At 44.9% G+C, this 25,831-nt stretch overlaps 3 protein-coding genes across 4 annotated transcripts in view; all 3 read left to right on the top strand.

Moving 5' to 3' along the window:
• The window catches only part of myo10l1 (myosin X, like 1), a 37,913-nt gene extending 27,372 nt beyond the window's left edge, over nucleotides 1–10,541 (top strand). The window contains 23 exon segments of the mRNA XM_029116587.2: nucleotides 146–252; nucleotides 365–650; nucleotides 934–1,206; nucleotides 1,337–1,954; nucleotides 2,136–2,259; nucleotides 2,413–2,551; nucleotides 2,905–3,009; nucleotides 3,087–3,182; nucleotides 3,287–3,380; nucleotides 3,483–3,538; nucleotides 3,630–3,772; nucleotides 3,864–4,003; nucleotides 4,005–4,059; nucleotides 4,248–4,520; nucleotides 5,072–5,220; nucleotides 5,292–5,440; nucleotides 5,709–5,916; nucleotides 6,036–6,172; nucleotides 6,241–6,364; nucleotides 6,448–6,759; nucleotides 7,108–7,284; nucleotides 7,430–7,621; nucleotides 7,792–10,541. Of these exon segments, the coding sequence (XP_028972420.2) occupies nucleotides 146–252; nucleotides 365–650; nucleotides 934–1,206; nucleotides 1,337–1,954; nucleotides 2,136–2,259; nucleotides 2,413–2,551; nucleotides 2,905–3,009; nucleotides 3,087–3,182; nucleotides 3,287–3,380; nucleotides 3,483–3,538; nucleotides 3,630–3,772; nucleotides 3,864–4,003; nucleotides 4,005–4,059; nucleotides 4,248–4,520; nucleotides 5,072–5,220; nucleotides 5,292–5,440; nucleotides 5,709–5,916; nucleotides 6,036–6,172; nucleotides 6,241–6,364; nucleotides 6,448–6,759; nucleotides 7,108–7,284; nucleotides 7,430–7,621; nucleotides 7,792–7,896 (4,062 nt within the window). The 3' untranslated portion in view covers nucleotides 7,897–10,541.
• Nucleotides 10,542–10,651: 110 nt separating this feature from the next.
• On the top strand, nucleotides 10,652–16,502 carry pttg1ipa (PTTG1 interacting protein a). Of its 2 annotated transcripts, XM_010886415.3 has the most exons (8): nucleotides 11,089–11,177; nucleotides 11,639–11,781; nucleotides 11,933–11,985; nucleotides 12,332–12,440; nucleotides 12,632–12,734; nucleotides 12,834–12,899; nucleotides 15,444–15,490; nucleotides 15,699–16,502. In XM_010886415.3, the coding sequence occupies exons 4-8, from the start codon at nucleotides 12,356–12,358 to the stop codon at nucleotides 15,734–15,736; spliced, it is 339 nt and encodes a 112-aa protein (XP_010884717.1). In that variant the 5' UTR covers nucleotides 11,089–11,177; nucleotides 11,639–11,781; nucleotides 11,933–11,985; nucleotides 12,332–12,355; the 3' UTR covers nucleotides 15,737–16,502. The 2 variants fall into 2 exon arrangements, with proteins under 2 accessions (XP_010884716.1, XP_010884717.1); XM_010886414.4 differs by lacking the exon at nucleotides 11,639–11,781 and having other exon boundaries at nucleotides 10,652–11,177.
• Nucleotides 16,503–18,794: 2,292 nt separating this feature from the next.
• sumo3a (small ubiquitin like modifier 3a) lies at nucleotides 18,795–21,777 on the top strand. The gene is made up of 4 exons (XM_010886416.2): nucleotides 18,795–18,947; nucleotides 19,889–20,017; nucleotides 20,189–20,260; nucleotides 20,581–21,777. Exons 1-4 carry the CDS (start codon nucleotides 18,927–18,929, stop codon nucleotides 20,641–20,643), a joined length of 285 nt encoding a protein of 94 aa, XP_010884718.1. The 5' UTR covers nucleotides 18,795–18,926; the 3' UTR covers nucleotides 20,644–21,777.
• The last annotated feature ends 4,054 nt before the right edge of the window (nucleotides 21,778–25,831 follow it).

Below are 25,831 nucleotides of genomic sequence, written 5' to 3'. Positions count from 1 at the left end.
AACTTGCAGTAGTGAGTCCATACGTTTACAATGGAAATCCCCCAACCCTGTACTAGCATACCAACTGAGCTACACTGACCTCTCACCTCTGACCTCTCCCTCTTCAACCATCACACCTGACCTCTCATAAATCTCTGTCGCGTAGATGTTCATGAAAGAGTCTCTGGAGCAACGCCTTGAGAAAGAGAGAGACGAGGTTCGCCGCAAAGCAGGCTTGGTCATCAGAGCCCACATCCTAACCTATACTGCCAGGTAACAGCCAACGTCCCAGTTTAGGACGTTTCATATTGTGGTTATTTTATTGGCTCTGCGTGTGTTTGGGTGAGCATGTGTATATCTGACCCCCGATCTTTCTTGCGAACAGGAAGTACTTTAAGCGTGTGAGGGCTAGTGTCATCACCCTCCAGGGGTACCTTCGCACCCACATCCAACGGAAATGGTTTCTACGGCGATGCTTGGCAACGCGTGTGCTACAGAAGCACAGACGAGGACAGGTGGCCCGCGCACATTGCCGCAAACTGAGAGAAGAGCGACAGAAGAGAGAGGAGGAGGAGAGGAAAAAGTCCGAACAGGACGAGGGGAAGAAGGAGGGAGAGGTGGAAGGGGGCAAGGAGGCGGGATCAGAGGCAAAGCCCCCTCAGAGTTCTGAGGTGAGCTTTCTATTCTCCTCTCTGTGCTCATCCCTGCTTTAGAGAATGGTCTGATCTCAAGGCCATAGACTATCAGAGGAACGGGCTCATTCAAGTCATCAGACATAGGGATGCCATGAGTTGACAACTGACATCCTTTAACATTTTCTCGCTTTCTCACTCTCCACTTCCTTGTGTTCCTCCCTCTACCTCCTCCATTCAACCTTTGCTCTCTCCCTCTCTTGTGTCCCTCCTCCTTCTCTCTCTCTCTCTCTCTCTCTCTCTCCCCTCTCCCTCTCCCCAGCTGCAGAAAACAGAAGGGAAGACTGAAGAAGAGGCACGTCAGATGGAGGAGATCTTGCGCATAGAGTTGGAGATCGAGCGCCTGCAGAAACAGAGGGAGGATGGGGTTTCCCAGCTCTGTGAGTCCTCCAGACAGGAGCTGCGGCTACGCCGGGACGCAGAGATCAAGAGGCTGAAGAAGGAGGCCTCTCGTAAGGCCACAGAGCTAATCGACCTCTTGGACTTCGGAGGCCTGGATCCCAGTTTAGCGGCAGCAGCTAGCGCCAGCACAGAGGTCGGTGCGCCGTGTTTTGCTTGTTTAGGAGTGTGTTTAGGATTACAGCCCTTCTCCCTCTCCTGTATCGAACTGGATATGTCTGTCGTTATCCGCCCTGACACTAGCCTGTTGTCTGCCTGCCTTCCAGCGGCTCCAGGAGGAGGCAAGTGGGCCCACAGCTGTAGCCCAGGAGGAGGAGGTTGATGAGGGCTTCCATGCAGAGGAGGAGGGCAACATCCCTCTTCTCCCAGACTTCCCTCCCCCGGCAGAGACGGACGCTAACGTGGACCAGGAGATGTTTGCCCACCTGCCCCCCCCTCCACCGGCTTTTGCAGAAGGCTCCAATGCCACGCCTCCTCCCCTCGATTCGTCCTCATCCCCACCCGTCCCTCCCCCACCACCCCCATTGCCAGAAGACGACTCTGCCATCGCGCCCCCTCCTCCACCTCCTCCACCTCCTTCCCCACCACCACCCGGGGAGGGCGCAGGAAACGGAGAGGAGGGGGAGACAAAAGGGGGTGATGGAGGTAGGAAATCCAGCATATTGAGCCTCGGAGAAGGGGAGGAACCGATATACAGCATGCCGGGCGAGAGCTGCGAATCAGATTACGACGAGGAGGAGGGGTCTGTTACCGCGGGAGACGACGGTTCTGTATCCGGGCAGCAGAGCAACAGAGGTAGCGCAGCCATGACGGAGGAAGAAGCCCTGAGGAAGTCCACGTGCACCAACGCCAGCTTGGAGTCATACAGGGGAAGCTCTGACTCAGTTAGTACACAGACACACACGTTCACATGTTATTGCTTTGTATATTTCTGATGCATGTTGGTCGTGTTTAAATACAGTCACCAGTCACACCTGTCTGTTAACTCAAATAGCACCTCATGTGGCTGCAACTCAAAATACTGTGTATGTCTAGTTTTATTCTGTATATATTTGTTATGTCCAGTTCATAGAGAGTGATGATGAGCATGATGGCCTGCTGGACACAGATGAAGAGGTCCACAACGGCAGGGTCACTCTCCTTAACGGGAACGGACCTCCATACTTTCATAGCTACCTTTACATGAAGGGTGAGTCCACACACACACACACACACACACAGACACACACACACACACACACACACACACATACAGCACTTACAAAGACATTGACCATGTTTCCGTCCTCTCCATTTAGCTGTTCATAGTGAAGTAGTAAACGTGTGTGTGTGTGTCTCCTAGCTGGTCTGATGATTCCGTGGCGGAGGCGATGGTGTGTGTTGAAAGACGAGACCTTCATGTGGTTCCGCTCCAAACAGGAGTCCCTCAAGTCTGGCTGGCTGTATAAGAAGGGGGGCGGACTGTCCACTCTGTCGCGCAGGTTGGGGTGTGTGTCTGTCTTTGTTTAGTGGGGGGATTAGAGGGGAGTGGGTGTGTGCATGTTTGAGTGTGTAGGCGCACATGTATTGCTGTACTTGTGAGGATCAGATGTATCATAACCTGGGAAATCATGACAAGTGAGGACACTTTTCCATACTTTTAGGAAAAAAAAAACGTTTGGCTCGGGTTAAAGGTTAGGGGTCATTAGGGGAAGTACAGTTTGAGCCGTAAACTCTCTTTACAAGTGTAGTAAAACAAGCATGTGTGCGTTGTGTGTTTGTGTGTGTGTGTGTGTGTTGTGTGCGTGTGTGCATGTTTGTTGCTAACCCCTATTTGCCCACGTCCTCCCTGCAGGAACTGGAAGATGCGTTGGTTTGTTCTGCGGGATTACAAACTTATGTACTTTGAGAACGACAGTGAGGAGAAACTGAAGGGAACCATCGACATCCGCGCCGCCAAGTAAGACTCCAATACCCACAATGCAAAGCTTTTATGCACAAATCCCAAGCATAACTTTCTCCGGCTATTTGTGACAGGGAGATTGTGGACAACCATGAGAAGGAGAACGCTCTGAACATCGTCACTGACGAGAGGACCTACCAGGTGTTTGCTGAGTCACCAGAAGATGCCAGGTATGGAGTCACGAGCCTGTCAGATAAACTCGAAGGACGTCTGAGAAGCAAAAAATGCCAATCAATCGTATCTATCGTGCTTCTTTCTCTCTCCCCCCCCCAAGTGCGTGGTATAACGTCCTCAGTAAGGTACACGTGTGTACTCCCGAACAGCTGATGGACATGTCTCACGAACAGGCCAACCCCAAGAACGCTGTGGTTAGCCTCTACACATCTCATAACCATGTTATTCACATTGCATTGACCAACCGTCATATACACGTCATAATCACCGTAATAATACCGTGTGTCATGTTCCAGGGGACTCTGGACGTGGGGCTGATCGACTCAGTCTGTGCCTCCGACAACCCGGACCGGTATGGACTAGACACACACCGATCTTTCTGTGTGTGTGTGTGTGCGCGTGTATACTAGATCATTATTAAAGCTTTCTGCGTGTGTCTCCAGGCCCAACTCGTTTGTGATCATCACAGCGAACCGTGTGATCCACTGTAACACGGACACGCCAGAGGAGATGCACCACTGGATAAGCCTTCTGCAGAAACCTAAAGGAGACACCAAGATAGACGGGCAGGAGTTCCTGGTCAGGGGTGGGTAGCACTGTGACTGACCTCTTCTCGGTACCTTAACATTGTACCTTCTCTCTCTGTCTCTCACCTTCTCTCTCTGTCTCTTACCTAGGTTGGCTCCAGAAGGAGATGAAAACGGGAGCTAAGAGCAACGCACTGAAGCTGAAGAAACGGTGGTTTGTGTTAACCCATAATTCCCTGGATTACTACAAGAGTTCAGAGCGGAACTCCTCCAAGATGGGAACCCTGGTCCCTGAAACTCCCTTGCTCTGTGTTTCAACCAGTGGAGCGTGTGCACAGAGAGACAGGTGAGAGGAGGGAGAAGGAAACAATCTCATAAAGTCCGTTATTGTATTTGCTGAAATTATTCGGCACAGATATTCTGAAACACTCCCTCTCAGCTAAAACCCTGTTGATAATTTGGACAGAAACCTATAATTCTGCCGGGCGATGGGAGGGGGTGCGGTCCACACTGATGCCCTTGTCACCTCCGCAGGGTACTGGAACATTGTCGTTCACGGACGGAAGCACTCGTATCGCCTCTACACCAAGATATTGAACGAAGCTCTGAGGTGGATCGCAGCCATACAGGCAGTTATAGACAGCAAGACTCCGATTGAGACCCCAACACTACAGCTCATCAGAGACATCAGGGACAACAGTGTGAACCCAGGGCAGTGGCAGCAGACCTACATGAGGAACCCCATCCTACGATACACACAGCATCCCCTGCACTCACCCCTGCTGCCACTGCCCTACGGAGACATCAGTGAGTACAGGACTGGGAGAATGCATCCTACATTCTACATCTCTACATCCTACACCTCTACATCCTTCATCTCTACATCTTACACCTCTACATCCTTCATCTCTACATCTTACACCTCTACATCCTTCATCTCTACATTCTACATCTCTACCTCAAACACGTCTACATTCTCCATATCCTACATCTCCACATCCTACACCTCTACATTCTACTTCCTACAACTCTAGATCAACTACATCTACATTCTTTATTTCTACATCCTCTACTTCTAAGTTTTTCGTCTGTACATCCTGCGCATCTACATCCTACACCTCTACGTCCACCACCTCTACATCCTCCACCTCTACATCCTCCACCTCTACATCCTCCACCTCTACATCCTCCACCTCTACATCCTCCACCTCTACATCCTCCACCTCTACATCCTCCACATGCTAGAGTCTCATCTTTCTGATCGTCCTCATACGGTCACTGATTTTAAACATGAACGAATTTGACTCTAATGCCCACCCACCTCTCCCTCCCTCGCGACTCTGCTCCCCTCCCCCCAGTCCAGGGTCCACAGGGCTATGCCAGTCTCCAGGATGAAGCCATTAGGGTGTTCAACTCTCTCCAGGAGATGGAGACCCTGGCGGACCCGGTTCCCATCATACGAGGTGTTCTGCAGACCTGTCAGGACCTGAGGCCACTGCGAGACGAGGTACACACCCACCAGACATTGGCCAATAGGCACGGCAGTGCGTGTGCTCACTGTCTACCAACTTCCTCCAGGTGTACTGTCAGGTGATCAAGCAGACCAATCACGTGCCTCAGCCCAACCAGCCCAATCAGAGGGCTCATTGGCACCTGCTGACCTGCATGAGCTGTACCTTCCTCCCCAGCCGGACCATCCTCAGATACCTGCGCTTCCACCTCAAAAGGTGTGTGGTCCAGGTCTAACCAGATGTCTCACCAGAGACGGTAAAACCTGGCAAATAGGCTCAGTGGTTAGGGTAACATTTACCATTAGGGTTAACGTTGGATTTGGGGTTTGTTTAGGTTTAGGCTTTACAGATTCAGTTTAGGATTAGGGTTATACATTAGGATTAGGTCAAATTTAGTCATAAAGGTTAGGTTATTGACAGGTTAGTGGTTAGTGGTTGAGGGGAACATAAACGTTAGTTTCTGTGGGTGTGTGTTTTCTCCCAGGGTGCGAGAGCATTTCCCCAACACAGAGATTGAGCGTTATTCTGCGTTCATCAACGAGTCCCTGAAGAAGACCAAATCCAGAGACTTCATTCCATCTCACGAGGAGATTGTGGCCCTTCTGGTCAGGCAGGAGATGACCACCACTGTCTACTGTCACGGGGGGGGCTCCTGCAAGATCTCCATCAACTCACACACCACGGCTGGAGAGGTACCCAGTGCCCTGGAGATACGTGTGTAGTACGCACATCTGCTTTGTAACACCTCTCTCCCACCCTGTGTTCCTGTGTGTGCTTGTGTTTGTGTTTGTGTGTGTGTGTGTGTGTGTAGGTGGTAGAAAAGCTGATCCGCGGCCTGGCCATGGAGGACAGCAGGAACCTGTTCTCTCTGTTTGAGCACAACAAGGTGACAGACAGAGCTCTGGAGAGCAGGGTGATAGTGGCAGACGTCCTCGCCAAGTTTGAGAGGTACGTGTGCGTTTAGATGTGTGTTTGTGTGTGTGTGGGTTGGGATGTTAACTCTATATGTATTCCAGGCTGTCGGGAACAGAGGAAGAGGAGGAGGAAGGACAGTGGAGACTCTATTTTAAACTCTACTGTTTCCTTGACATGGAAAGCATGCCGAAAGAGGGGGTGGAGTTTGCCTTTATGTTTGAGCAGGTGAGGACACACCCCTTGGCGACCAGTTCTCACACGACGTTAATAAACGTCTCACTCCTTTTCACCCTGCTTTTCCTTCCTAGGCCCACGAGTCGCTGATCAGCGGTCACTTCCCGGCCTCAGAAGAGACTCTACAGCACTTGGCCGCTTTACGGCTGCAGTATCTCCACGGAGATGGGGCCGGCCGCGCCGGGTGGAGCCTCGGCAGTGTTTATCCGATAGAACGCCTGCGCTCGCGCATCCTTCACTCAACCAAACAGGGAGGAGCAGCGGGAGTGGAGGGAGGAGGAGGGCAGGGGGGGAGTATCAAGGGGGATGAGAAGAGGAGAACCCCCAGCTTCCTGGATGGAAGTCTGAGGCGCAGCTTCAAGACGGGCTCGCTGAAGAAACAGAAGGTGTGTACGGGCGTGTGCGCGCAGCAACACACACACGCACAAAGCATTTACACAGGAAACGCGTACACGTGCCCGTCACTACAGCAAAAGGTTTCCCAGGTGTAGTTTGTCGGTCTGTCCAAGATAAGGTGCGTCTGGACCGTGGAAACCACACAACACACATACTGACTCTACACGGTGCTTCTATTGAATTATTCATGCGCCACATAGCATTGCATATTCAATGCAGATCCACACAGATAGATTGTCTGACCGGCTGACTGACTGACTGGCTGTCTGACCGACTGGCTGACTGACCGACTGGCTGTCTGACTGACGGAGTGACGTCTGCGCCTGGATCCTGTGTAGGAGGAAGAGGGCCAACAGGTGGAGATGTGGGTGAAGGAGGAGACATCGGCCACCAGAGCCAGTGTTCTGGATAAGTGGACCAAGCTGCAGGGAATCCCGCAGCACCAGGCCCTGCTGAAATACATGGCCATCGTCAAGGAGTGGCCGGGATACGGATCCACACTGTTCGACGTCGAGGTGTGTGTGTGCTTCTGTGCGTGTGTACCGTGTCGTGTCTGTGGTGTGTGTGTTTGTGTGTTTGTTTGGTGTTGACCATTGCTGTGTTGACCATTCTCTACACCCTCCGTCTCTGCCTCCCGTTCTGGCTCTCACCCCACTTCAGTGTAAGGAAGGAGGTTTCCCCCATGACCTCTGGCTCGGTGTGAGTGCTGACAACCTGTCGGTGTATAAGAGAGGGGAACCGAAACCGCTACAGACGTTCCAGTATGAGCGCATAACCTTTTTTGGAGCTCCACAGCCTGGGACCTACCAGATCACGGTCGACGGCAGGGATTTGTTCTTCGACACTCCACTGGTAAACACGCCGAAACACGCCGAAACACGCTTTACACTGGATAGTCGCTTCTAAAACAGCCTTGCACAACGTTTGAACAAATCACACTGCAGAAACACGTGAAATACACGGGTTTTACATTCCCTCTCCCTTTCATCCCTCTGTGTCCCTCTCCCTCTCTCTCTGTGCAGGTGATGGAGATCGCTAAGATCATGAGAGCCTACATAAACATGATGGTGAAGAAACGCTGCAGCATCATGTCGGTCTCCAGCGTCTCTAGTGCTTTTGTAAGGTGATCAACCAGCAACGAATCAGAGCCGTCCATTCAACAGCACGGGCAGAACAGATAGTGCCAGGAAGTGGAATTTGTTGGCTGGTTTGCTGGCGGAGTCAGCAGGCCTTGAAGAGACCACCCACCAGCAGAGTCAGGAATTTAATATGGCTTCAGATTTCACAGAGGAAAAAGGATGGATACTGCACAACTCACTATTCTAAACATGACCTTGGTATTGGATTTGTGTGGATTAGGTTAAATATCTGTTTGTTAACAAGGAGCATGGAAAACTATTCATTTTGAAGAGGGGGACAACTCCAGCACCTTCCAGCCCCCAGTTATTCTGCATGACACTATCCAACAGACAGCAAAGCAAGCACACTCAACCTTCCAACTCAACCTGTCTTCATCTTCTTAATGTCTCTCTATTACTTATTTCTATTTCTAATTCTCTCTCCCCATTCTCTCACTCCTCCGTCATCCCTCTCTCTCTCTCTCTCTCCCCCTCTCTCTCTCTGTTATCTCTCTCTTTCTGTTCTCTCTGGACCAAACCCATACAAACGACAAGCACAATATCCCAGTCCAACCATAGCACCCCCTTCTCAAACCCAAGAACACAATCACACGCCCCCAGATCCAACATACTGCCAACCAGAAGAGATCAACTGAAGCCAGTTACTATTTATATCTTCCTTCCTGTAAATGGCTCTTCCAATTTGCCTGTTTCACTCTACAGTTAAGTGTTAAAACATTTAGTTAATTTATTCTCTCCTGCTTGCTTGCTTCCTTTCCTCTCTCTCTCGCTTTCTCTTCTTCACTCTCTCATTTATCTGCGGTCATCTGTGGTGACTGAGAAAGGACTGACGGGGTTTTGGGTTCACCTCTTGTGGCCAAATGGAAAATCGTTAGTGACCTCTCGCAAGGCCAAAGGACGTGACCTCATAGTATGGAGTTGTGAAGCAGTGATCTGACTTCATACAGACCCCCCTCGCCGAACTAGATCTAGAGGGCCAATCCAGGGTCTCTTGCAAGGGTCACCCTCTTTCCAGGGGTAACTGCCTGGTTCGGGCGGAGGGAATCTCCGTGGTTGTGCAGATGTCTGGAAGAGGTAACAATGCTAAGAGTGACAAAGATCAACAACAGTATCAACCAAGAGAGGATTGAGACGGAAAACATTCTCCTATAATAAGTGAACTTACATACCTACGATGTATTCACGTGTGGCCCACACATAATCACACACGTATGGTTTTTGTATATCCCACCCATAGGAACTCTATATAGATCTTGGTGGTCACCCATGTGTGTAGATACAGTTATACATTTCATGTGATGAATTTACTGTGTGTAAACTAAATGCAAATGAACAGAGATATGCATAGATCTATGTTTAATATGCCAACACATCTTGCCTCTATTGCCGGACCTTTTATCTAACAGGGATACGGAGATGTTTCACTCGTGAGTGTAGAATGGGTAGAGTTGGTTGTCCCCAGTTATATTGGTTAGGGTGGTTCGGGACGGCTGTGTACGTGTGTTTCCCTGTGCTCTAGTGAAATGTAGCCTTCGTGTCATCTTTCCGGCTTGGGTTTCCATGTTGGTGGGTACTTTTAAAAAACGACGACAGCAAGAGGAGTCTACTCTCGTGTCTCCTCGGTCCCGTTCGTCGCTATGCTGTGATTGTTGTCTCGGTTCACGTGTAAATAGGATCCGTTTGGAATCGTGCGAACCCCTGTGCGAACTGTTCCCTGTGTCTCCCCCTCCTGCAGTGCTGTGTTTGGAATGCAAATGTGAGTGTTTCTGTGTCATAATACATGTGACCAATGAGAGAACGGCAAAAGAAGAAAAGAAAGAAGATTTGTTGTCGTTGAGAAATAAGAGTATTATGTCTACCTTTATAAGAGAGTCGTGTTGTAACAGTGAGTGGAAATGGGGATGGGTGCGGGGGAGGGAGGGGAGTTGACAATGGGGTATTTATTGTAATTTTTGCAGAGGGCAGGGAGGAATACTGTATGTGGGGAATATAGCTATCGGTATGGAATTCTGTGAGTTAAGAGATCAAACTTTTAAGAGGTATGCAACCCGGGAAAATAGGGATGGTTGGAATATAGGACTTCTGGGAATGTGCATTGTGTGCGGGAATGCAGACTGTGTGTCGTAACTGCTTGGGGCTCACAGCCTCCTGGAGGTCCAGTCTAAAGAATCAGAATTACTGGAAAGGACATTGCAAGTCAAAGCAACATTCCATCCTGTGTTCCAGTTGACCGCCTGGAATGACTGAAAATTCCTGTGAATATTTGAACTGTGTCCTTTCTAGGTATTCTCTTTCTATGGCCCTGCCTCACACACTACATGAATTAGAAGTTGCCCCCATGACATTAATCTAAGATAAGTTTTGCTTTTTCCATTGACGGATAAGGGAAAGCTGACCCTGGGTCTGTGTCCATGAGCAGCTTCTACACCTGGGTCCTTTTCAAGCCGCAGGCGGCCAGAGCAGGGCCTGACTGTTATCTTTTGTTATTGGTTAATTGTCATCATTACACATTATATTGCAACATTGTGCTTGTTTTTAGAGAAATAATACGAGAGAGAGGAAATGTTAGTTGTTGTTTTTTTTATTCGTAACTGGCTTTACAAACTTATGCTTTAATAAATTATTGGACATTATCCAGTCTTCTCGATCTCCTCTGGCATGCAAACAAGTGCGCGCGCGCGCGCACACACACACACACACACGTTTGTTTGTCTATGGGTTTTCTGGTACCCGCAGCAGCTAAGCAGCAACATGTATTCCCCTCAGTGGCACCGAAGTGACCAACTGAAAGGGAATTTTCAATGTTTATAACATTAATATCCGTGAGGGCGGTAACGAGGTGCCCCTCTTCTTGGGTCTCACACAATGGTTCAGCAACATTCAGAAAATGCTAAATGCAGGTGTACGTTTGGTTTTTATAGCACCGGAGGTTGGGCTGCGGTAAGCTACCCACCAATAGATTTAGAGAATGAGAGGACGTAAAAAGACAGATATTAAGACAAACCCACTTGACATTGGTTGTGCGCGCACGGAGCAGAAACTTTTGACTTCATTACAAGGGTTTGTTTTCATAAATCGGGTTACCAGGTTGTCTCTATGTTGTTAGAACAATAAGCCTAACTTTGGTATCTTCGTAATCCAGGTTCCTAACGAAGGAGTATATTATCAATTTGGATTTTAGTTTCGTTTAATGATGGATTTTAGGAGTTTTGTACTACTACTTTTCGGTTTGGTCACGGTACTCGCGCAAACTGCCGCACCTGGCATATGTAAGTAATTTTATTATCTTCTCCTTATTTTAATATTTATTAAAATAAGCTCAAATATTTTTCAAAAACATCTGATATAGTGGAGATTTTGTCGGAACCAGACTCGAGATTTCTTTCACATTCCACGCCTGTTGTATGTAGGAACTTACTGAATTAGGCCTAACAATAAAATATGACATGATATGTTTTTCTTGGAATTATGTGGTCAAGTTAAAACAATTCACACTGTAGGAGTTTTTATTCAAGCAATGTTTTTACTATATACTGGTTTTGAGTCCTCACCTGACTGCTTAAATATTATTAATACCGAAACCTGTAAACACAGCAAAATAATGATATCAGACGCATGCGGTTGGTTATTGGTGTGAAACCATTTAAAATGCTAAATGAGACACGTTCTCCGTCTCTGAAGAACCCTTTAGTATTTTAGTACTAATAAGTAGCTTATGTGTCCAATGTAGTTGTCTCGAGGAGATCCACTGTTATTCAGAACCCCATAGAGAACAGACCACCAGGCTCTTCCCTATCTGTAGCCATGCAGTATACACTCACAATTCCATGGAACGAGATTCATTCACCTAGACGACATTTGGAACTATCTGTGGTATGTTAAATCTTGTGGCAAATCGAAAGGATGTCATGTAAAAGGCCTGAATGATAGCATTCCTGTCATTCGCTTCAGTAAGTACGTTTTAAACTACTGGACTTGTGTTTTCTTTCTCGATCAACCTGTTTTTTCATCCTTCCTCCCTTAGCGTGTGAGGCTTACAATGGAACAAACTGTCAGGAATGTCTGAGTAATGTAACGGTGAGTTGTCACTCACTGGCAGTTTTCTTCTCTCACACCTGGCCTTCTTCTCTCACAGAACTGTCTGATTACAAGGCTATTGAGTTATACATTCTTTAGTTGTTTTGTTCTTGTGTTTTCTGGTGTAAGTCAGCACATGCCGATGAATCTGCATATTCTACCCTTGTAATTGCATGTCCAGTCAGTTGGTCACAACCCCACACCTGTCCAACCAGTTAGGGAACTTTACTTAACACACCTTGTGCTCACTGTCATTTGTCTCTCCCTCTGCATTCCTCCATCCTTGGGCATTTTGAACTCAGTCCCTGACTTTGGTTGGTATGTAAAGTTTGTCTGTGTTTAACAGTGCCTTTGGTGTCAGAAAACAAAGATGTGCCTCACATATCCAGCACAGACCATCCTTCCCTCCCAAGCTTTTTGTCCTCTAAATGAATCACGCTGGGGACTCTGCTGGAGTAAGACAACACACACACACACATACACACACACACGTACATACACACAGTTTCCCCTCTGCTGAAGTAAGACAAAACACACACGCATACACACAGTCTCCCCTCAACTGAAGTAAGACAACACATGCACACACACACAGTCCCCCCTCTGCTGAAGTATGAGTGTGTGATTGTCTCTTTGAATGCCTCAGTGAACTTTCAGGCCTTGATCATCACCCTGTCGGTAGTGGGCGGAGCCATCATCATTGCCTTCCTGGTCTGCCTCTTCTGCTGCTGCAAGTGTGAACGCATTGGGTATGAGGCGCACACACAATGACCACCCCTGCTGGACTGAACTACAGGCACATACTGTGGTGTATAAGTGCTAATACTCCCTAACGTGCATGTGTGCAGGTCTTATAGGTTCAATGCCAAGATGGAGAGACAGACCAGTAAGACAAAGGAAAAACAGCAAGAGAGGTGAGATGCTGACCCACGACACAAATGTTTGTGTGCATACAGTTTGTATAGTACTGTGCAAAATAATTATTTTTTAAAGCAATTTATTTCGGGAGTGTTTGTTTGTAAAAAAATAAAATGTATGCCTGTACAGAAGCACTGTCTGAAGTTGACAGTCATTCCTTAGTGTATGTATCAGACACTGATTATGATGTCAAAGTTATTGGTTTTGTAGCACTTACAGCCAGAGCAACACAAAATCATTACTAGAACAACGCTGAACATATGTCCACGCCTGCGTCACAACCAAAGATAACTGGCCGAGCCAGATTTTCTCTCTGCTCATGACTACCTATGTGGAAAACTTTAAATGTTGTGCAGACCAACAAACATGCTATTTCCTTGTGTGTAACATAGTAAAAGTTTAGTGAGAAACACTAAAACATTTAGAAATATTAATGTAATAATATTTCTGACAGGAAGCTAATAGTAGGGGTCTTATACCACAGGTATGAGAAAACAACATGTTACTGTTCTAAACCCTTTGGAAACTGGGTTATAATAGCATTTAGGAACCCCAGGGTTTGTGGTATATGACAATATATCATGGCAAGTGGCTGAAGTCTGGCTAGCTCTTAGCCATGGTATCTGCTTGTGCCCTATTGCTTAAACAAATTATCTAAATACATTTGACTAAATATCCATGATTTAAATGCTAAAGTAACACATGATAAAATATTACGCAATACTGAGTGCCTATGGCCTAGTATCAAAAAGACAATAATTAGCCAAGCATCAGTTCATTGACTGAATGACTTTGATCACTGATGCACAGTTTGTGCATGTGTGAAAATAGATTTACCAGTTAGGATTACTAAAGAGCAAAGTATTATATTCACACAAATGAAAGTAGCACTCTCTGTGACTGAAGAATGCATTTTACTCAGTCAACTAATGGATGTCATTAGTTATGTGAGGGAAAAGTAACGTTGCATAAACATTAGAAAATCTATTCAGTGTAACATAGTTACTCACGCAAATAAAAGGCTGTGTGTTTCTTGTATCTTTGTGACAGCACCTCCAAGCATCAGGCTTAAACCCTACATAGTTATACAAGTTATTATACTGTAGGGAGAACAAGTATTTGATACACTGCCGATTTTGCAGGTTTTCCTACTTACAAAGCATGTAGAGGTCTGTAATTTTTATCATCGGTACACTTCAGCTGTGAGAGATGTAATCTAAAACAAAAATCCCGAAAAATCACATTGAATGACTTTAAAATAATTAATTTGCATTTTAACACCATCCCAACCGTGAAGCATGGTTGGGATGCTTCATTCTTTGGGGATGCTTTTCTGCAAAGGACGACTGCACCGTATTGAGGGGTGGATGGATGGGGCCATGTATCGCGAGATCTTGGCCAACAACCTCCTTCCCTCAGTAAGAGCATTGAAGATGGGTCGTGGCTGGGTCTTCCAGCATGACATTGACCCGAAACACACAGCCAGGGCAACTAAGGAGTGGCTCCGTAAGAAGCATCTCAAGGTCCTGGAGTGGCCTAGCCAGTCTCCAGACCTGAACCCAACAGAAAATCTTTGGAGGGAGCTGAAAGTCTGTATTGCCCAGCAACAGCCCCGAAACCTGAAGGATCTGGAGAAGGTCTGTATGGAGGAGTGGACCAAAATCCCTGCTGCAGTGTGTGCAAACCTGGTCAAGAACTACAGGAAACATATGATCTCTGCAATTGCAAACAAAGATTTCTGTACCAGATATTATGTTCTGCTTTTCTGATGTATCAAATACTGCAATAAAATGCAAATTAATTACTTAAAAATCATACAATGTGATTTTCTGGATTGTTGTTTTAGATTCCGTCACTCACAGTTGAAGAGTACCTATGATAAAAATGACAGACCTCTACATGCTTTGTAAGTGGGAAAACCTGCAAAATCAGCAGTGTATCAAATACTTGTTCTCCCCACTGTACATGTTTTTTCTCCTGTCCCCTCGCACCCCTCATCCCTACGGTAGGGCAGCTCCCACTCAGCCCAGTTCTCAGTCCCTCCTTTCTGTTGTGGCACCCCAATGGTGGAACCAGCTAGTGCAGCAGAGTATCTGCCCATTTACCTGAATTGCTGAATACCTGCACCGAGTGATACTCCCTATTAGATTATTGACGAGAGCACGATTCCAACTGGGTGTGGAAATGAAATGGACATTTTGTAATCCACTGACTAGAAAAAGCATCTCAAGTGCTCCGCTCACGTCAACAGGCTGGGTGCGTTTAGTTCTGTGAATCTCTGAAATAATGGAGATGTATCCCGTTACCCAAGTAGAGGTTTGAGAACTGCTGGAATAAGGATTCTCTTCTCTCTGGTTCACACTCTCTTTTGTGTAATAAAAAAAAAATCCCTCCTTCCCGTGAGATGCCTATACACAGTCGTCTATATGGACAATGGCGTGTTGAATCTACACCCCAGGCATGGCTCTGCCTGTCACATCTTCAGTTTCATCGCAGTTCACTACTCACGTGTAACCATCTGGTTGTCTTTCTGTTAACAGAAAAGCAGAGATGAAGATGAGACATGAGGAAATCCGAAAGAAATATGGTACAGTTTGACACACCTACACGTATTCAGTAAAACACACGCCCTCACACACACACACACACCTTCATTAAAACACACAAGCCTACTGTTGGTTACCCGTTTCTGTCTGTGAAAAAGTACCATTGGTATTCTGAGGGAATTTGTTATGAAAGCTGATCTGTGGAACATCTTCCCCCTCCTTTACCTCTTCACCTCTATGTCTCTTCAGGTCTATACGGGTCCAACCCGTACTCCAAATTCTCCTGAGCTGGTACTTGAACACTGTTCGGTTGGCTTCCTGCTTCCTCACCCCTGACTTTCAACCAATCCGACCCCTCTCCCCTGACAACTGTTGACCCTGGTGACAGATCTATGGTCATAGATGTTTTGTCTGTTTCGATGGAATAGATTAAACTGCTGTGGGCTGATTTAGTATATGTACCATACTGTAGGTGTTGAATGGAATGAACCAAGTCTTCTGAGAATGCTTAGTTGTGTTAAGACCAGTTCAACCCTGTTTGTAAGGGGTGTCTTGCAGATCTGACACTGCAGTGCTGAGCAATGGACTGGTGAAGTGGCCTCAGTACCTTTTATTTTTTTAACACTAATCTATGAGTACTACTGTATTTTAAACAAATATGATGATGATGACGACGACACTTCAGGGTTACTGCTTAGTTATAGATCTTCCCTAAGCTGAAAATGCACTCCATAAAATTGTAGATTGTATCTATTTTCATATGCAGGAGTTGAATGTGAGATGGTTCCAGTGATCATTGGAATTTTTGATAATATTACAACAGTATAATATTATTTTATAATAATATTTTAAATGGTCAGAATTACAGATTGAAATATAGCCCACCATATAGTATATAAAATACAACATGATTAATGTCTTATTTATTTTCATTAGATCTGCTACTTCAGTTACGGGATGTAACTTATCAGAGCCAAATGAATCAACTGTTTATTGATATTAAGTTATGTGTAATAAACTACCCTCTGTACATTAAATACATATTAAGATGCAGTGTTCAACACTAGTGTGTTTCTTTAGATCTAAACCTTCTTTAACCGTTCCCCTAAGACATGTCTAATCTCTAGATTCTCAGCTTCTATTTCAGGGTATTGGTGTACATAATGATTTTACCATTTAGAAATGACAACATTACATAGAAATGCCTGGTGCCTTAAAACAGGAGGGCCAGTACTTTTGTGACACTTGGCTTGACAGGTCTTTCTGGCTAGTCAAGTTTGTTTCGTTACATCTTTAGTTTAGGCATAAGACAGGTGTCAACTGTTTCGAGGCTTTAACAATAAAATATAAAGAAATTGCATAATAAGTAAATATGAACAAAAAAGACTCAGAATATCGTTGTTGTCTACCCGCTTGATCCTACGCTCAAAATATATAAATCAAACCTTTAATTGAGGTAGGTAGGGAACTTATTAGACTGGGGTGCCAGAGGCAAGGGAGAATGACTTGGTGAAATGTTGGATTACCAGAGGATACAAATGAAAAATGGGCTGTCTGAACAGAAATGTGTTTTTACAATTGATGTTTTTATACAAAAATAAGTATTGTCAGCAATACAGAACATAAGACACCACAACATGGATCAGCAAGCTTTTTGCTGCGTAGTGCCATACTGCTACTAATGCATCTACTAGTTCATCTTACCATTTCAACTGATCTGCATGCCAGGTCTGATATCTATATGTGCCTGTCCTATCGCCTGCCTGGTTATACCAGATAGAGGTGCTGTTACGTATTGTCTTGTTTCAAAATGGCAATTTACTCTTGAGGTCTGACAAACAAGTTTCCTGACAGAAGACAGAAAACCCAGCCCCTGTTTTGAACCAATTTATATTATTTTGTTCTAGTAGCAATGAATGAGCTGAGGTTCCTTTGCTGGTGCCATTTGGGCACTACACTTGATATAATAATAAAATAAGGCTTGCCAGCTGCTTGCAATGTGAAAGCTTGTCAGAACAGTTTAGTTTTGAATTTAGTGGGGAGTTCTGCATTTAGCAGGAAAGAAAAAGATAATTGGCATGGGATGGCATGGGAACTACAACCCTGCTGTGAAAAGCAATGCAATCTGCAAGGCCGTGAATATAATTAGAAATAATACAAACGTAGACAAAGTCATTTAAAATAATCAACTTTTTCATGCAAGGCCTTGGTCTTTGTCTTAACTCGAGAGCCTCACAAATGCAGTCTTACCTTTCAGTATTACTAAGTAAACAGACCGCCTGCGTCTGTGAAAGTCTTAGTTGATTTCCCAGTCATTATTTCCCTCTAAGCAGGTCCAGCTGCTGTTGTCCAGGTTGCTGTTGAAAGGTAATGATAGAAAAGCAGTCCTGTGGCCCTAATGCTCAACTGCCCCTATAATATTTTTTTAAACATAAAATCATTTGACAGAAAATCAGCTACATCTATTCTATCATCCAGATTGGGACTTAGAATTGGTACAACACATGCTGTCCTGTTCTGTCATCCTCCTCATTGGCAACTGACTATTTGGCCTTCCTATCGTTTGTAACCATGGCAACTGGCTTGGGGTGCTGCTTCTCTGTGTAGTTTCCTTCGGCAATGTTCTTGACTTCCTACTTGGGTTTCTTTTCATTTTCCTTCTTATCTAAGCAGCTTCCCTCAGCTACTTTTAGGGCTGTGAGAGGTGTCAGCTTCACAGTGTTCAATGTACCTGTTCCTACAGGCCCCTTAACAGTCTACCAGCTCCCTCATCCAACATTTTTCAGGGTCCCTCACAGAGTTTATTGGTGAATTGGGAGATCTATGAATATTTCCAGTCAGCAGTGATTTATTCTCATGTGCATCATGAGTTATTTTCACAAATAAACTGCACATTATGTTGCCTCGATGTAGATTCCCTCCTTCTCTTTTGATGTGGACATGGTCATGACATCATGACCAATGTCCATTTGTTAGGCTATGTGCACATTCTGAATGACAGAATGTGCACATCTAAACTGGTTAAAATAAAGTTTAAAAATAGTCATATATAAAATAGAACCAGTAAGGCCATATTTACCCTTCCACATCCGTGTCTAAGTGTTGGCTTAAGACCTTGTCTTTCTATTGAACATTAAAAATGTTCTATTTTGCCCTGATAATCTTTTGCATTTCACAGAAGGATTTGTTAGTGTGTCATTTTTTTTTTTAATTGACGGCCCGGCCCGGCCCAATCCCATCTTTGGCGGGTTCTCAATGTCGCGTGACCGAGTATGTTGTAGAATTGCGCGCCCCTGCATCCCCGTGCCCGCGAGAATATAGCACGTGATTCGGCGAAAGCCAATCAGTTTGTGCGGAACAAGGGACCAAAGCGCGTTCCCGTGTGTGCGGAGGAGAAGAGCAGATTGAAAGAGGTGCAAAAGGAAACATCTTATATTACATTTTAACCAGCAAATACTCTAAAGAAATCCCATAAAAATGTCGGAGGAGAAACCTAAGGTAAGGTTAAATGCCTCAACATCTTATTGATCTTTATTAATGTCGACTAGCAAAAATACGAATGTCTAGAGTAGCGCCTGAGATGTGCAATCAAAAATGGCCCGGTTTGCACGTTTGTCTGAATCGGCGCACTGTTTGTTTCGTAAATGAATTGAGTTCTGCCGGCGTAGACGATGGTATTTCCAAGTATTAAATGTACTATGCTTAAGTAAATAAATGTGGTATTAGATATATCGAGCAGGTTGTAAAACTGTAGCAACGGAACATATTTATTCGAAGTTGGATTCACCGATCGCGTTTGCGGGTTTTTCTTTGTGGAAACCATACCACGCTAGCCAGTTAACTAGCTTCCAGCTATGCTAGGTAGCTAAACGCCGCAAAACTACGGCACAAAATGAGACACCATTTGAAATTCATGTTTTGGACGCGTACGTCGCCATCCATTAAGTTACTACCAAATGGTTCATATGTTGTGTACTAGATTGATTGTCCAGTTGCTAGTTAACTATCTTGACCAACAAACACGCATCGCATTGACCAGACGGGATGGATTACATATTTGGCTAACCTGCTAATGTTGAAGCCCCTAGTACTAATTTGTGATTTGGTCTCATTACGGATACCCCAATCAGATTGAGGTACAAGGACATTAGCCACGTAGTTTTGGAAAACTTCCACGTTTGGTAGATGGCTGCCGCCCTCGGTCACATAATTTAATAACAGTACGCATCTCCTGCCCCAGGCCGCTTAACGCTAACTTGCCTCGAGACCCTAATAAAAGGCCAGCTAGCTTCCACAGCACTGTCCAGACATCTACAGTACACCGACGTATGAGCTGGCCACATCATGTGGTTGTGTAGGCTGTAAATGTTTGCTCTCTCAGAAAGAGGGCCATTGAATTACTTTAATGTTAAGTTGCTGTTTCCATTTGCTTGTTTCAGGAGGGCGTCAAGACGGAGAACGACCACATTAACCTAAAGGTAGCAGGTCAGGACGGTTCCGTGGTCCAGTTCAAAATCAAGAGACACACCCCACTCAGCAAACTCATGAAGGCCTACTGCGAACGACAGGTCAGAACAGCAACCAATCAAACCTTCGCTCGGAATAATTCACCACAATTATTCCAGAGGTTACAATTACTGTTCATGCTCATAGCTATATATCTGGAATAGATCTGACCTGATTTACTGCTATAGGTGGATTTTCTGTTGTGTGTGTTCCTAATTTTCTTACTCCTGCAGGGTCTCTCGATAAGGCAGATTAGGTTCAGGTTTGACGGACAGCCAATCAATGAGACAGACACACCAGCACAAGTAAGTGCACAGACTCGACTGACCACTCTCTCCTCCTTAATCAGTATGTAGCAGTGTTTGTCAACTCCAGAATACAGCTTTCTTTTTCTCAGACTCTGTTCATGGAAAAGAGAAAACCAGCAATACTCAGTCCCACTGCTGTGAAATACAGCATCTCTGAAGCCAGTGCTTTTCCAAAGCCCACCAGAACCCCAATGCACAAAATTGCTTTGTCTATGCTCTCCCCCCCCCCCCCCCCCCCCATCATGGAATCCCTTTTTTCTTTTCCATTAAATCAGTTTTCCCACATTCTAATGTTTTTGTTGTTGTTTTTTTTTTAGCTGGAGATGGAGGATGAAGACACCATAGACGTTTTCCAACAGCAGACAGGTGGTCTCTGCTAAGCCCCTCATGTTTCTGATTTGCATACCCACACCTCCGCCCACTGCTCCTCTCCTTCATTCACTCTTCAGCTTCTGTGTTCATTTGTTGTTTAAAAAAAAAAGTGTCTGTTGCGATAAGTCTTGATGGGTGGGAGTAGGGATGAATCTACCCCTTAGGCTGATCTAAGATAGTTTGGTCCACTTTGTATGTGGTGTAGGGGATTAGCTCGTCCTAGATCTGTGGTAAGGGGTAAATTCAGAGCTTCCTCGTCAGTGTTCTCTTGTTTTTATTTTTAAAAAGATGTCTGGCGCAGTTTTGCTGGGGTGGGGGGGGGTGGTTCTCCTCAAATGTATCTATTGTCTTTGTCAGGAATTAACTCTTGAATGGTCTATTGACAGCTCCCGGGTCTTTCCTATGTTAAGAATTGTGGATCTTAATCTAGAGACAACCCATGTCCCCAAGGCACTTGTGTAGTGCTTTGTATTTTTTCGATACCTCAAATCTACATGAAGTGCCTAGGGGGCGGGGTGGTCTTCTAGGCTTGTTCATGGTATGACTTCAAGGAAGCCCGTTTGTTTTTCCAGGGTCAAAAACAAGGTTGCATCTCCGTAGTCACGGCTCATTTTGTCATCCAAAGATTCAGGATGGGTGGGATGCACTTCCATCCATTGTATGATGATGAAAGACAGGTGACTCCGTCACAAAGAAGCTACTTTGACTGTTGAGATGCAGCATGCGTTTTTAAGGGCAGTGAAAGGGGAGTCTTCCCTGATACCGTATGTGGGATCGTTTTCTTTGCTTTTTGTGGTCAGTTCTTAAAGCTACTTTGTTAGTGACTGCTTCTGGTTTTTACATAGGGGACTGGGTTAGAGGGACATGGGGAGGATGGGGATTAGTGGTAGTCACCCATAAACACTGATACAGGGTCAGATTATGGTTAATGTTATGGTGTTACGGGTTATCTGACCCTAGATCTGTGTTATGGTATACTTTTACCTCAAGCGTTAGAGGGAAGGGGGCGGGTCAGGAGGGTGGCTATGTTCTGTACCCACACGTTTTGTCATATGGTATTTGTTTTGTTTCTCTACTGATTTGTACATTATTGTTTGGCGTCTTTTACTACTGTAAACAATAAATATAGTTTGGTACTCAGGCTCCCTGTGCTCAGCTCATCTTTTAAATATGTGAGGGAAGATTGACAGTTGTGTATTTCCTTTGGGGGGGTGTTTTCTATATCAAAGGCATTTTGCCTCTTGAACAAAAAAGGGAAAATCTGTACAATGGGTAACTTCCACTGATGACTGTCTGGGGATAGTAAAGAAAATGAGCTCTCAGCATGGATCTGAATAGTGTATTGATTACAGTATCAACAAGTATGTTTTTCAGTGCCTAGATTAGGAAAAGGGGTGGGGGGCACCATATGTTGTGTGTGTGTGTAGGGGATTTGCTCTATAAAATAAATATGCCCTTACTGAGTAGTTTCCACTCCCATCAAACAAATATAGTACTCTCAAATGGACTGGTAAAGCACACGAGTATAGTAATTATAATGAGTTCATACATGTATGTTACACTTGGAGTATAAGAAATAAAAATTCCGAACTATTGGCTTGACATCGATAGAAACCCTTACTTATGGTGGGAGCCAACTAAAATGTGCAGGTCTGACGTCACTCAATGATGCGGTTTGATATTGACACCCCGCCCCCCCCGGGTTGCCTGCAGCTGACGCGTCCTGCTGTAAAGACGGTTTTCAAATCATATCTACACATCCGTCAGTTAAGTGGTTTGTAAACTCACCAGTTAATGGTATGGCGGGGGGAAAAGGGCACTATTAATGGATTAGCTAAATTCAAGACACCAGCAGATGGCGCTACGGTCCTCGTCAAACCTCTCCATCGTTATAGTCAAGCTCTGCATTAGGTTTATTTACCCCATTGACAATAATCTAGGTAATAATAACAACATTCTGCCATTGAGGGCTTCCACAGTTCTCAAGTATTTGAATTAGACGGGAAAAGATCACATAAGGACATTATACCCATCAACCAACATTACACAACTGCATTTAGCAGAACATCGGTAAACTCTGCTTTATACCCCTACAAGCAAGGTAACCATTTTCAGTTGACAATGAAGGGAAAGGGAGTGTAAAAGTAATCACTTAAGGCTAGAAATTCAGCAGCGGGACAAAAAAATGTGTGAGTCTTTTTGGTATGCCGACTCTTTTGGTTCCTTTCATCTGGAAGAGGCGGATCAATTGGTTCCCGAACAGCTCTTGGTTAAAAAAAAAAAGACTGAGTTCCCTCAAAACAATGAAAGAAGTACAATAATGAAATCTGAAACCACCAACCAGTACGAACTCTCATATATATGCCTACCCTGTGCTGCTTCCTGTTTCTGGCAAAATTCTAACGGTGATTTCCAGAAACCTGTGACTGGATCAAGAAACCATCCAACTCACGTTTCACATAAATTCGCAGTGGTCATAGTAAATCGGCAGCTGTGTCATTGTGCCCAGGTGTTCAAATCTAGGTTGTGGCCTTGCCTGGCATGGGAATCCAGCAGAGGGCATCGCAAAAATGGCTCACCAGACAGGTATATGGGTTGATATCAATGGAAGTCAATGTTTTTTAGCTGGGGAATGCATCACCTCCATCGCGTGCTGGAGATTACTTCCTGATTGACCGAGCGTGATTAGAACCAAAACTGATGCCCGTTGGAAGAAACGTTTCAATCTTTAAATCTCCCGCACCTGTTGTGATGCGACCAAGCAAGGTCAAAGCCATGAATTGGGAGGGGAGAGAAACGGGTTAAACAATTTTAATACTGCAAATGAACGACTACCTCAGGTAGTTCAACATTTACTATGGGAAGTATTTCATAATGTGTCAAGTCTTGACGTCATATATAAACAAATTCACAAATTCCTTTATTCCATATCACTCTAAAACCAGGAGTGATGCAGACTTGGTTGAAGGTACCAATCGGCCCATACACCCCAGAGCATGAGAACAGGAAGATGGGAACAGGGCTGATTTGGGATTCAGCCTTTGTGGGTGTTTTGGTGTGTCTGTAAGCCTGTGCTTCACAGTGAATACCATCTCAGACTTTGATAAGACTGTCCTTCTATGACACCGGTGCATGCGGTAAACCACCTGTCAGGATGTTAGATCGCTCATTTTGATTGGCTGATGTAGTCAGATTAAGCACAGTGAATGGACAGTGGCATCTGATAGGACAGAGAAGGAAGACAGTTATTGTATCATATTGCTCAAAACGCTGGGATCCTGTCAGATCCTTTTGCGTTGGAAGTAAACAGACAAGGATAAACCTATATACTAGAATAGTCTCTAGAGCAGGCATTCTCAAATCTCTCCTTTGGGACCCCCCCCCCCCCCCCCCCACATGTTGCACAATTTAGTCTGAGCCCTGAAGTAGCTCATCTGATTAACTTAGTCAAGGGCTTGAAAATCGGATGACCCATTTCATCAGTTGGGGTTCCCCAAGGAGGGGTTTGAGAACTGTTGCTCTCGAGGACACCTTTCTCCTGTCCAGTGATCCACTAAAACACACAAACCCTGTTGAAAGCAGGGTCAACAGAGCTGTAAAGGAAGGATAAAAGAATGCATAAACAGCCTTCCTTCTTTCACTCGGTGATCCCTATCAGAACAGCAGTTTGAATGACACACTTCTCCACCCTCACTGTCCCCCAGCTGAAAGGTGGACCTAATTCCTCTCCCCTGTTGTTATTACTTTTTCTCAGAATGTAATATTAGCAAATCTTTTATGAAAAAAGATGGGTGAGTCTTGCATGCACAAACTTACTGTGGAAGAACAACAATACACACACACACACACACACACGTACGAGCACACAACACACACGAACAGACACACACACATTCATGCACATTTCAGCGTCTCCAGTAATAAATATACTATTAAGAGGGATCATGGGTAATAGCTTAGCAGGTATCCAGGATTGTACTGTTGGAGCAGAGGTCACAGGTGGTATGCGTGTTTTCAAAATTACTCCATTTACTTATTAAAAAATGACTCTTTATGATATATATCTAATTTAAGGTTATTTTGTTGCATAGCTCTTTCCCTCAGTACCTACACCCCATACATCTCCAGCAAAGGGATGTATCTTTGCTCTTTCTATTTCACTCTATCTGTTTCTCTCTCTCTCTCTCTCTGACACACACACACAAACACACATGCACACGCACAAGAATAGTGTGGGAGAGAAACAGGCGCCTTTCCATTTTACTCTGTGAAATGATTGACATGATGGTTAATCATTTGCATGGCCCTCCTATATAAGAAACAGTTCGATAGAACCAACTCAGAGGCAACTTGTCTGTCAGCCTTCCTGTCTACCTATTGGTCTGTCCATCTGTCGTCTGCCTTTGCTGAAGTCAGTTGTTGTAGAATAGTTTAGATCCAGGTTTCTCTTTGTCAACTGGACTCTTTGAGTCGGAATGATGCTTTCTACTGACATTCCCTAAGGGCATTTGAAGACTACACATCCTCACACACATCAGCTGCAATTCTCTACACTTACACACGCTCTTGAGATGAGGGTCAGTTGTTGTTCGTAACAATCGTAGTGTTTGTGATTGGCTGGAGCGAGCTGTGATGTCATCGTTGATGCTGCCGCTGCTGCTGTTTCTTTGGTTAAGGGTCACCGGCACAGCCGCAGATGCCTGGAGACCCTGCACAGGTAGATGTTATCCATTAAAATGTACAGGTATGCTCACCTGTTAGAAAATATACTGGGCTATTGATGATATCTGTGTGTATGTGGTTTGTGTAATTTTGTGTGTGTGTGTTTATGTGTGTATATGCAACCTGTCTGCGGACTATTTTAGTATGATCTGATAACACTGTGTTTCCTGTCTGGTAGCAACGCACTCAGATGGTAATGCCGAGTTATGGTAAATATCTGTTTCTGTGTCTATCTCCATCTCTCTATCTATGCTCTCTCCCTCCTCACAATTCAAATTCATATTAAAATATATATAAAGATTTCAAGTGTTTTATTTTCACAGCATTTGTGTGCGTTGCCACTGCGCAATACGTAAAATGAGAAAGATGTAGTGAATAACAGAAGTGGACAGGAAAAGAAGAGAAATGTGAAATTCTGCCTAAACATTACAACAAGCATGTTTTAATCGAATAAATCGATTTCAAATGTATCAT

Source organism: Esox lucius, chromosome 22, assembly GCF_011004845.1.
Source record: "Esox lucius isolate fEsoLuc1 chromosome 22, fEsoLuc1.pri, whole genome shotgun sequence".
Taxonomy (NCBI): Eukaryota; Metazoa; Chordata; class Actinopteri; order Esociformes; family Esocidae; genus Esox; species Esox lucius.
Note: the sequence above shows the minus strand (reverse complement) of the source record. Positions and strands in the feature narration are given on the sequence as shown.

What these genes read in the sequence shown, in the direction of transcription:
- sumo3a (XM_010886416.2), top strand. Translation starts at nt 18,927, where the DNA reads ATGTCGGAGGAGAAACCTAAG. An exon ending in TGTCGGAGGAGAAACCTAAG is followed by an intron (nt 18,948 to 19,888) that starts GTAAGGTTAAAT and finishes TGCTTGTTTCAG; the next exon opens with GAGGGCGTCAAGACGGAGAA. An exon ending in AGACAGACACACCAGCACAA is followed by an intron (nt 20,261 to 20,580) that starts GTAAGTGCACAG and finishes TTTTTTTTTTAG; the next exon opens with CTGGAGATGGAGGATGAAGA.
- pttg1ipa (XM_010886414.4), top strand. Translation starts at nt 11,099, where the DNA reads ATGATGGATTTTAGGAGTTTTGTACTACTACTTTTCGGTTTGGTCACG. An exon ending in AACTGCCGCACCTGGCATAT is followed by an intron (nt 11,178 to 11,932) that starts GTAAGTAATTTT and finishes TTCCTCCCTTAG; the next exon opens with CGTGTGAGGCTTACAATGGA. An exon ending in GGAAATCCGAAAGAAATATG is followed by an intron (nt 15,491 to 15,698) that starts GTACAGTTTGAC and finishes ATGTCTCTTCAG; the next exon opens with GTCTATACGGGTCCAACCCG.